The 12,340-nt window shown below is 41.9% G+C and overlaps 1 protein-coding gene across 1 annotated transcript; it reads left to right on the top strand.

The window, feature by feature from the left end:
• Window positions 1-617: 617 nt before the first annotated feature.
• Window positions 618-4,583, top strand: LOC137904252 (lysine-specific demethylase 4B-like). The gene is made up of 5 exons (XM_068748411.1): window positions 618-703; window positions 970-1,146; window positions 1,705-1,824; window positions 2,369-2,461; window positions 2,643-4,583. The coding sequence occupies exons 1-5, from the start codon at window positions 635-637 to the stop codon at window positions 3,168-3,170; spliced, it is 987 nt and encodes a 328-aa protein (XP_068604512.1). The 5' UTR covers window positions 618-634; the 3' UTR covers window positions 3,171-4,583.
• Window positions 4,584-12,340: the final 7,757 nt, after the last annotated feature.

Raw genomic sequence — 12,340 nt, 5'->3', positions numbered from 1 at the left:
TGCAATGAGAGACTCTCCAGTTTCCTTTCTTTGTCAGAAAACTGCCTCGGAAAAACAGACTGCATTAATAAATAATACTTTTTACTTCATCACCTGTTACATGCAAGAACAATCATTTTCATTCAAATACATTAAGCAGTTAAAATAAATCAAAGTTTGGCTAATTTTTTATTTCTTTAATTTTAATTTAGAACAAGTGGACTTGGCACACAGATTAGCATTCATTAGCATTAGCTTTCTTCGACTAGAAAAATGTGTAGAACCAAATAGAACAGTATGGCGGTCCAGCTGCTGCCTGTGGCTCAAACTTAATGCAGCCTTGACAGAACTAGACATTTACATCAACTGAAAACTAAAAACAGATTTTTCTGTCACGTAGGTTAATTAAAAACATTCCTGTGGTCCTTCAAGGTTCATGGGAGGGAATGCAACAAATAAAATTAGGCTTAGGAAGTCGAGGAGAATTTGTCGCTAACCTAAACTAAAAATGTTTTTTTTGTTGTTTTCATTGTAGAAGTGTGTGATCTGCTATAGAAAGACTGCCAATCAGAACCGTGGCGCCTGCATCCAGTGCTCGCACGAGAAATGTGCCACTTCCTTCCACGTTACCTGTGCCCAAATCGCTGGAATTGTCATGACACCTGCCGACTGGCCCTACGTGGTATCAGTCTCCTGTCTCAAGCATAAGAGGAACCCACCAAAGGTAAGTGCAAATAGAGAGAATTAGACTGTTATTGATCATACTAAAACCAAAAAGGATATAATTCAGAATTTGTGAAATGACGGTTGTTAATGTGCGCCAGGGACAGTCAAAGAGGAGACAGAACATGTGGCAGCGAGTGTATTTAAAAGGAATATCCATTTCTCTTCTCTGTCTCATTGGATGAACACAACATGTAACATAGTTTTAATGTTGTTTGATCCTACTTTATTCCGAAATGCTCTGACCATGTATTTTGCTCCCTACAGGCTCAGAGAGCACCGAAAGTCCCACGGGGCCCGACCTTGGGTCAGAAAGTGATTGGTCGCAACAGTGATGGCTGGTACTACCACTGTACCATCGTTGGGATGGCAGAACAGCCGTTCTATGAAGTCAACTTTGACGACGGCTCATATTGTGACAACATTCACCCAGAAAACATAATAGTGAGTGTGCTTACTGGTTAGAGGCCTGCCTGAATTGATAAGACTCAATGGTTTCCATTTCTAAAAGCCAGGATGAAATTTACTTGCAAATGCCATATGCTGTATTACATGAAAATATGACTTAAACATCAAATAACCTTAAATGTTTGCAAACCAATATATATTTTTTTATCAGAGAGTAAAGGACTACATTTACACCTAAAGGGGCTGAGAAAACAATACACAAGAACGATAGCAAGATATATATTTTATTTCTGTTTTTTTTAAAGCATGGAATCGGAGAACTTTAAAATTAATTTTCTGCTGCACAGTAAAACACTCTTGAAATGTGTGTCTTTAGTCAAACTTCCGTGAACATCAGACATAAAGAACGTTCTACCAAAAATAATTGTTCATCATGTCTTTCTCATCAAATCTGTTAGATGTCTCTGATTGATTTCTTGTATTATTTCTTGGACGTTCATTGTTCATCAGTATCTGAGAAGATCATGTTTAGTAAAATGGCTTTCTGTCATTCTTCTATTCTCCTTTGTTTATCTCCCCCCCCCTCTTTTTCAGAGTCATGACTGCCTCAGTGCCGGGCCTCCTGATGTTGGAGAGTTGTTTGTTGTCTGTATGCCTGAGGGTCAGATCCTAAATGCTTCCTTTGTCAAGGAGCACACCCACAAGTTTTACCAGGTGAGGAAAACAGCTTAAGGTTATTAGATTGTTTATTTATGGTCGATGCTGCAAAGATACCCATTAAAATCCCAAAACCAACTAGAAGCAAGGCAGGGAAGTTTCAAAGCTGATTAATCCACAGTTTAGATCTGCAAATCACACAATAGGTAAAAATATATTCAATAAAGGAAGAACAATAATAATGTTCCACCTTTAGTGTATACAAATCTATGAAAAATTATTCTTCAAAAAATAGAGCAGGCATTTGCTAGGTAAATAAAAGTGTAAACTCTACAGTATAGCATTAAACTTTAAGTGGGGACATTTAGCATCAATGGATGCAACTTGGAGCTTCCGGGGCAAATGTGTAGAGTTCTTACAAAGTGGAAAGAGCAGAAAGAAACTGATCGGTTAGTTTCTGGTTCCAAGGTTTAGTTTTTGAACCACCTTGTCTTTTACTGTCCACAGATGTATCTTCTTTTACTTTGCAAGTTCATTACATATTTGTATTAAATTTGACAGCTATTGATAATGATTTGATCATTTCATTGCATTTGCTTAGGTTGAGTTTCAGGACCAGAGTCAGCTAATGCTAAAACCTTCAGAGATCCATCAGCTGGAAGTGGATCTGCCAAAAAGGGTCCGAGCCAGACTGGTGAGTGTACTCGGTAGTTTTTTTCTTTGTTTGTGTGTCATTTTAAGGATCACATTACTTCTGTAACTTTGTCTTGGTTTAACATTTTATTTCTGCTTAGCTCTCTACCTTATTTTAGTTATTTCTTAAAGCTCACTGTGATCAACTCGCCTTCTTTCTGACTGTACCTGTCTGTTTTCAGGCCATACCTGCAACACAACTGGAAGTTTCTTCAGCAGATGAAGTCCAAGCAGCCAAACGGCGGTGCTTGCCCTCAGGTTTAGCCCCACCCACTGACCCCCTGATGAAGGCGCCCAATAAGCCCAGCAATCCCCTCACTACGACTCCAGTAGCAGCACCAACAGCAACTATTAACAGCATCGGCACGCCATCAACCTCACAAGCCCAGTCCCGGCCCATCATGGCACAACAGGATGCCCCCTCCCTAAACGGAGGGATTCAGCTGGATACTGAGACCCCGATGGACACAAGTGTTGCCCTCACAGAGTCAACTGACCCAGCCCTGGCCTCGGGTCCCACGCTGACGCCGCTGTCGACCCCTTTTCAATCGATGTTGAACTCCGATCCCCTCCTGTCCGCCGCCTCCACTCCCCTGCTACCCCAGCACATGTCAGATATCTACATGCCGAGCAGTGGTTACGTCTCCTACATGGAAACCCTCCTCCATTCACATTTCCCTCAGGACGATGGCCCCGGTCCCCTGTATTAAGAATCACATTTTTGCTCGACCAACCAATAGGAAGAAACCTAAAGGAGGCGGATTGTACAGCGTGCAGTATTAATGGACAAAGCATTTCCTCCACGGACGGACAACGAACGAGCACTCTTAATGCATGGTACCGTTCCTGTTTTTGATTTAATGTATTTTCAGTGATGCTTTATGAGTTATTCTGCTGTGAAACGGCATATATATATATAGGTTTTTTTTGTGTGTTTTCTTGGGGGGAGGGGCTTTTTTCTTCCATGGTAATTGGAATACATATGTGGGTGGTATCAACTCCATACCTCGTTGCATTAATTACTTCTTGCATTAAAACAGCACACTCCATTTCGTTTGTGCAATAAACTAATGACAGTGTGTATCAAAAATCAAATAACCAGCAAAAAAAATAAATCTATTTTTCAATCCAGCCTCTTCTGGCATTGAGACTGGTGGAAATAAAGTCACATTTTCCATCTATAGAATATTTTCAGTAAGGTGTTTTAATGCCAGATAGTAAGAGGTAAATGGGGAATGTGGTAAAAAAATATATTGTTGGGGAAGCTCAGTATTTAAATGTCAAATAATACAATAATAATTTGAGGGAAACACTATTACGCTTGCCTGCAGGATGAATTGCATTTTTGTGAACTGTAGTTTAAAGATGAGACACTTTAGCTAATGGTCATTTATTTGGTGGCTCCACTTTTCACAACCAAATCTCTCTCAGGGTTCCTACATGTGAAAAAGAAAATGTATATATAAGTTATAACTCAAGTCTTCACATAGTTGAAATGATTAGTCATTATTGGCACATGAATTGCCTATTGTATTTTTTGTTATAATTCACTCTGTTAGCTGTCAGTCCTTAATACTGAATCATGTCTTTGTATATTGTCACACTTCTCTTATTAGCAAATAAAATGAATTTGAATAAAGATGGAAAATGTAAAGTATGTAGGAACCCTAAAAATATTTAAAGATTTTGTAACATTATTGTTTAAAATGTATGTTAATCCAGTATTGTATAATAATGTTGTCTGTTTTATATTTCTCTATTAATTATCTTCATTTTCTGAAATTAATTCACAAACTTGGACAATGCAGAATATAAATGTCTTTATTTTTGACGGGTTTTCACAGAAACTTACTCCGTTTGTACCAGTAAAGAGTTTTCTTTTCCTGGATATGCTCATTTTGTGCTACAGAGGTGCTACCAAGAAGATAAACTACTGATGAACTGAATTTTCTAACACTGGCACCTTGTACATACTGCAGCCCTTGTGTATTGTCAATCAATTTTGTAGATGTCACATTGTATACAGTTTTTCCTCCTGTCATTGCAATTGAGAATATTGGAACATGTCTTTGTTCCTGTATCCGGATTAAATCTTACTTCATGGGGATTAAAGTGGGGTGCTAGTCACCAGCTCTAGTGTGTTCTGTGTGTTCACTAGTAATATCAAGACATCGATCTCTTACCTTCTGACGCATGTCCTATCAACGGGTGTGCTCCCTAGACGAAACGATCAATTCTGTGTTATCGTTTCATTAACCAGGGGGGGTTGGCCCTTGAAGTAGGCTGTTTGAGCCTCATCGTTCTGTGTAAGCGTTAAGATTCAGCAGCTCCACCTCTGATGGAGCTGCTGAATCTTATCAAATTACGCTGTGGCGTTTTGACGATGCATTTAAGTCTGCTCATCCAAAACTGGGATATTTAAAAGCAATATAAAATGTCTATTAGAGGGTCGCGGGCTAGGAGCTGCTTAATCCCCGGGTACGAGATTAGCCACCATAAAACAGGGAAGGTAAATGTTTTTAAAAAGTAATTCCGTTGTTTACAAAGCGCTGGGATGTGCGCCTTAAACGGCGGTGGGCAGAAGTGGTGCGCATGCGTCAATAGTAAAAGACACGTGGGGTTTATTTACGTTACCACAGCTGTGCCTGAATGGATAAATCCCCACGGGCCTCACGCGTCAAGACCTGCGTGGATTTCCGACTGAAACATGATGTACGCTCAAATCCAGAAAACGTCACACACACAAATAAATCCAGATGTACGAAGCCGTGCGTACGCATGAATCCAAGCACATGTCCTTCATACATCCCATACTAATCAACGTGGAATTAAGCGCACATGTTGGAGTCGCCAACCCCGCCCTGTCCACCTGCCATTTCGATACGCAAATCATCGTTAAGTGACCCCCCCCCCCCCCCCCCCACACACACACACACACGCCTGAGCGTTCACAAAATTAAAACTAAGGGTTGAGGAGGCGAGTTGGAGACGCGCAAAAATATACTGTTTGGCACGCTGTTCTCCGGTATAAGCAGGACGCGCAGGAGGAGTGCGTGGGAGATCTCACACTTTACGCACGGGGTTGTTAACACGAGTTCTTTGCGCACAGAGGCAATCAGGGGCTTGTTAGAAAGACCTGAAGCTGTACTTTAACCAGCGCAAAACAGGAGGTCACTAACTTAACTGACTTTAACCAGCGACTGGTAGTGATGCTGTGAAGACAGGACAGTATTTGGGGGCGCACATGCGCAACAGGGCAATAACTTGAATGGATGAATGAATATCTTGATGCAGTCGATATATCCGATGAACTTGACGTGCGTAAAATCCCGTCCCGCGCGGCTCAGGGTCGACTGGCACAGTCCCGATCGGTCTGCCAGCTCCCTCTGGGAGGCCCCGGTTCCGAGGAACCCCCCCTGTGTGGTCAGCACCTGTGTCGGTACCGGCAGGTGGCAGCGCATGGGTCCGCGCTGTGCCGCGCTCCAAGGCCGGCCGCAGCTCAGCGCAGTGCGCGCATTCCGGAAGGATTGCCCGAGGGAACCCGAAGCGGCTGACGCGCCAGTCATCATCATGTGCCGGTACGTCATCCTCCCTGTCTCTGCACACACGCTCCATTTGCAATGTCTTCCAATAGTGCCAAGGCAGCCATTGTTGACGGTGTTCCCGGCGCCACTTTGCGCATGTTTCTCTATCCACGCCTGTAATTGCAGACAGTTGGGTGCGTTGTTGTTGTTTATTGTTTATGTTTCTCTGATGGTGTGTGTGACATTTATTTAATATAACAGTTTCCCAGCATCACCTCTAAGTGTCGCTAAAGGGCCAACAGCTGGACCCCGAGGTACTTGAACTCCTCCACTTGGGGCAGGATCTCCTCCCCGACCTGGAGGGTGCAGTCCACCCTTTTCCGGCTGAGAACCATGGCCTCGGATTTGGAGGTGCTGATTCTCATCCCGGCCGCTTCACATGCGGCTGCGAACCGATCCAGTGAGAGCTGGAGGGCACGGCCTGATGAAGCCAACAGGATCACGTCGTCTGCAAAAAGCAGCGATCCAATCCTGAGGTCACCAAACCGAACCCCCTCAACGCCCTGGCTGCACCTAGAAATTCTGTCCGTAAAAGTTGCAATATGTAACGGCAGCGGCAGCCGTGCAGCGGTTCTGAACGGGAGGAGAATCCTGATTTCAAACAGGCGGCATGCGTTTTAATCGGGTCATTACATGTTCTCATCCGGCTGCATCGATCCTCTCATGTCTGAGAAAACAGAAACTACAGATGGAGAGAGAGAAGAAGCGAATTGTCCGTCTTTTATTCCTCTCAGCAGATGTTTGGTGAAGTGATGCCGATAGAGTCTGTGTTTTATTGCAAGACAGGCAAAAATGGCCGAGAACAAAGAAACCATTCCAACCGCAACAATAAAAGAACGTTTAACATCGAGACTTCAGAAATGGCGATTTCTACGAAGGACCCTTTAGCAGGATGTTCATCCGACATCAACACTTGTACATAAACTGGTGTCTGCTTTTGCTTCATGTATAGTTTCCTGTTTATTGCATGTTGTTCTCTAGCAGAGACATTCTAAAGACACGCATGAGCATGAGTCTGCAGGTCTCTACGCTTGACTCATGCGTTGGGAGCAGCAGAAAACCTCTTCAGAGTCTAGTCTGGAGCTGCAGACACTCTGAAAAGCATGTCCTTCAGTTCAATAACCCACAGACTGGAGGGATGGGCAATTCATCCATCCATCCATCCATCCATCAATCCTTCCATCCATCCATGAAACCATCCATCCATCCATCCATCCGGATAGGACTGCCACCAGTTTAAATAATAAATAAAATGCATCATTATGAAAAATGGAAATGATCACTTTGAAATAAATGTTTTTGAAAAATGTATCCATCCACAAATTGTTTTTATAAAGTTTGAAGAAAGCAATTAGTCTAATGGGAATGTAATCATCATACTATATTTTATAACTAAATACTGCAAAGATGGTCAGAACTTATTCATTATAGTGTTTTGTTGTTGTTGTTGTTGGCGTGAAATGTCTACTGGACATGTAATATTAGACGTGAAGGTTCGGTTACCTGCTTTGCTTCTGACAGGTCTCACAGCAGCAGAGACGATGAAGACAGCTCTTAACTCAACTCAACCAGATATTAAAACGTTCATTTGAACTAAGTCTATTTGAATAGTTGAGTTTTCAATGCACAGAATGTGTTTAATGTGCGTAAACAAATGCACACAGTCACGCAGACATCCGCTCGTCTTCTTCAGATCAAATCAAATCAATCAATTCCGCAAATCTAAAAAATGTTCCACCTTGTTTGTACTAAATCTGTGCTGCCTGTCTTTTATATGCAGTTTAGCAGCAGATGCTGCACATCCTGTTAACAGTGACACGTCTTCAGCTCGTTGGCGACACGTCTTCGGGAATCTGTTCAGCGGTTTCTGTGTTATTGGTATAAATGTAAAGTAACACCTTGCCGTACTCCTTTTTTAAAAAATTTTTTTTTACTTTATTTAACCAAGGAAATAACCTGTTGAGGTTAAGAACCTCTTTTTCAAGGGGTTGCTGGCCACCATAGGCAGCAGCAGATACAAAAACACGCATTAGAAGGTTACACAGTTAAAACACAAGCAAATACAAATAGTAAAAATATGTTAATATGTTTAAAACAGACCATAAAATACCCTTTTATCTGGCTATGCAACGTAATGTCATTAATCTCTTGTTATTTTTTGTTGAAATCAGTTTGAAAGATTTTGCTGAATCCTACAAATAAATCAACCAACCATCAATCAAGCAAAGGCAGACAGAATTGTGCCTTCTAGTTGTTCTCCCTCTTCCAGTTTGTCCCATTGCAATCATGCTTTCTGGATATAAACAGTGTTTTGTTGAACACGTTAATCGACACAAGCAGCATCGCCACTCTGCTGCTGTGGCATTTAAGTGCATTTGAATTGATTTGAGAGAAAAAGGAAGGGAGGGAGGAAAGGAGAGAGGGAGAGGAGAGGGGGATGGGCGAAGGTTGCCATGACAACTGCCATAATAATCATCTTAATGATTGATGTGCTGCGCTCCATTTCTCCCTGTTTAGATGCCGTGCTTCTCTTGTCTCACTCCGTCTGTCTGTTCCTCGTTTTTCTGTGTCTGTGCTGCCATGCACACGCGGATCATTAGCATGTTGCAACGAAAAAATAAACAGCAAAACTGGAACCATTGGGTCACAGAGTAGGATTACGCAAAAGAGTACTTCATACGAAGGTGGGGTGGGGGGGGGGTTACAGTGTCATATGAGATAACCTTGTGATATACATTGCTCTATAAATGTTAAAAGGGTTCTTTTACAGGCCAGGCTTGTTGCTATCAGCATCCAGCAGCAGTTTCCTTTTGGACAAACTGGAATAAGACACAACGACGCTCAACTGGTTGTAAGATAATACACATATTTATTTCTGACTTAGTGATGTGAGCAACTTGATTTGATTTTTATGTATATTTGTAGACGTGCTGCTCTGCTCCTTGTTGCCTGTATAGACATTTTACTTTGTATATTTGTAGACTTGTTGCTCTGCTCCTTAGCCTGTGAGTTTTCATGAAAGCAGCTAGCCTTTCTTAGTTCCTCTCCTTTATAAAATGTAGTAAATAAAAATGTTTCTTACTTTTGCTGTTAGTTCTATTCCTATCATGTCACATATAATACTATGTTTTTTTAGTGTATTTACCTTTGACTCATTTGAGACTGTACAGTTAAAGACACAAATAAATGAAATGAAATGTAATAATTTAGCAGCTTGAAAAATGTTTGTATTACTATTTATTTCCTTTGCTGACTGGAGTTAGATAAAAAGATTCACCTCACCTTCATGTATGAGTGCAGAGCCAGCAGGCGGTCAGCTCAGCGTCACATAAAGGTGTTGAGAAATACTAAGTAGTTCACAAATGTTAGATCCATCACTCTTTCTATTGTTACTGCAAAACAGACAACCAAAGAAGAGAGTCATATTTTCCTGCAAGTAATGAAAGATGGACAAATAAGCATGTTTTTGGTGTGTGTGTAACATCGACCATCAACTCAGTCAGTGGGGAAAACATGACCAAAGGAATGTTCTTCATGTGGGATATTCGTTCTGTCACAAACACAATAATCCCGAACATCACACACAGAAAACACAAAAAAATCCGTTAGAAAGTCCAGCTCTGGATTTGAACTCACAACCGTCAACAACCCACTGTCGTTCACTGAGGTGCTGCCAGCTGACCAATAATCAGTTAATGTACCCACTCAGATCTGTGTGTGTGTGTGTGTGTGTGTGTGTGTGTGTGAGAGTGAGTGGGGATCTGTCAAAATAGAGGAGAACTCATCATGACTCTGTTGTCTATGCAAACTGAAAGGCTGTCAGCAACACTCTCTCATCCTCTCCATAACTCTCACTCCATCCCTCTATAACCCCCCCCCCCCCCCCCCCCCCCCGCCCCCCTACACACACACACACACTACTCAATCTATCATTATAGATTTGTTTTTAAAGCTTTGAGGCGGTCACACACAGTCAGCAGCCAATGATCTCTCTCCTTCAAAATACCTCTATTACATATTAATACACATTTAAAATTGTGTTACAACATCATCAGTCTCTCCTTAGGAAACAGACTATTTAACTATCAGTTTGAATCTCGTACCTCCCAACCTCAATGGGCCTACTGGGCATAGGTCTCTAATAGCTAAAGACGCGCATGTTATTGTTGCTATTGACAATAAAGTCCCAAATCACATATACATATAATCTACCCACATTAGTGTTGGATTAATATATATATATATATATATAAACTTTATTACAGGCTCTAGACCCAATAGCAAAAACTAACAACGCACAACCATCAACCTCCAGCTAAAAATGTGCAAATTAATTCAGTGGACTTGATGTTCATCGAACAAGAAGCTGTCAGATCAGCGGAGCTGCGTGTGTGTGTGTGTGTGTGCGTGTGTGTGTGTGTGCGTGTGTGTGTGAGAATCAGAGGGAATATGTTGGTTTGCACAAGGATCATAAACGTTAATGATGAATCTGTGCTTGTGTGGATCAGCACAGCTTCTCCTTTTTACTTCCTGTTTCATGCCTCTTACCTGTTTTCCATTCCCTTTGAATTGAACCGCCGCCCTGCAGTTATTGATTACAGCTCTGGAGTGTGTTAATGCTGTCGGTACTTGATTTGAAGGCATGGATATTGTATTTGACATCAGAGTGAGGTCCAAACAGCAAAGCGGGTTTAAGGTTACTGTAGGAACCGAGTTCAGAGCCTAGCATCACAACAGGTGAGGAGGTTCCCTCTCATCTGGCCTCTCCTCGGGTTTAATGTACAAATGGTTAAGACAAACAGCTTTCCATCGGATAGATCAAGTGATATCTGACTGAAAGTAATGATCTGACGTATTTCTGATTATAGATCTGTGCAGATGTGCATTGACAGCCGTCACACCACTTCATCAAATGAGTTAAACATAAAGCTTTAATATGCAACAAGGTCCATTTAATACTATTTATTTTAAAGTGAACAAATACAAACAGGTCAGCATTGAACAAACCACAATATACCGGTTCACACACACATTCATGACGTGGTCACACGTGTGACCATGTGATCCCACGGAGTTCATTACCCTCACAAGGACATTTCAACACCAAGACGTGGCAGGGATTTACCCAACAACCCTCTGATTAATGGCCAACATCTGCTCTACCTGCGGCAACACTATCAAAATATCAGTGTTTAAAAAAGAAGGCTCCGTGGTTCAATTCTGAAATTAGATTGTTAAAGCAAACAGCCCGAAGACTGGAGCGAATATGGCGCTTAACTAAATTGGAGGAGTCTTGCCGCATAAATCATGCTGCAATATAAACTGGACATGCCAGGTCCTGATGGAGACGCGGTTTCTCAGAGCAAGCAAGACTCAAATGTGCTGGACGTACTGTAACCTGGACATGTTGTGCCTGCGTGCATGTGAATCGTCTGGATTACATAGATCCAGCACCTTCAGTTATTACCTCCTCAAACCTCTGTTACTATTTTTAAACAGCATATATCCTCCTGAGACCCAGCTTGTTGAAATGCATCCTCTGTAGTGGACATGTGTGCGTGTGTGTGTGCGTTGTGTATGTGTACTACTATATAATACTATATACTATACACTGTATGCGTATATAGTGTAACACACTCATGTATGCTCATGTGTGGCCGTGCACATATGTAAATAAGCATTTCTGCAAACATGTACACTTCATTGGTGCAGTGCATATGTCCTTTTGTGTGTGTATAGTGTGTGCGTGTGTGCATGTGTGTGCGTGTGTGTGTGGTTGTGTAGAGTGGAGCAGTGTGTGGGGGAGGAGGAAAATGTGGATGTGAATTATGCCTTTTTCAGAGGGAAGGGTGCATATATGTATGTGTGTGTGTGTGGGGGGGGATGGGTGGATCGTAAAAATGTATGTATGTGTGGGATGATGCGTGGTGTGTGTGTGTGTGCAAGAGAAAGAGAGAGCGAGAGAGGGCGAGAGAGAGTTAGAGAGTGTTTTGAAATGTCGTATATGATGCCTCTTTGTCTGTGAACAAACTGCGATGTGTGTGCATTTTGTGTACTTGCTAATGTTTGTGTGTGTTTGCTCTCAGAGCACATTCACATTATTACAGCAGTATAATTATGACTGTGTCTGCAAGTACTTTATGTGTGTAAGTGGAAGTTTTATTAAATATGCAAGTGTGACCGCCAGAGAGAGAGAGAGAGAGTGTGTGTGTGTGTGTGTGTGTGGGAGGATTGGATTCTTTGTTTGTATGAATCTGTATACATGTATATCTCCATATTTACTTCCCCTTATGGCG

Source organism: Brachionichthys hirsutus, chromosome 15 (assembly GCF_040956055.1).
Source record: "Brachionichthys hirsutus isolate HB-005 chromosome 15, CSIRO-AGI_Bhir_v1, whole genome shotgun sequence".
Classification (NCBI taxonomy): domain Eukaryota; kingdom Metazoa; phylum Chordata; class Actinopteri; order Lophiiformes; family Brachionichthyidae; genus Brachionichthys; species Brachionichthys hirsutus.
This window is presented reverse-complemented; position numbering and strand designations above follow the sequence as displayed.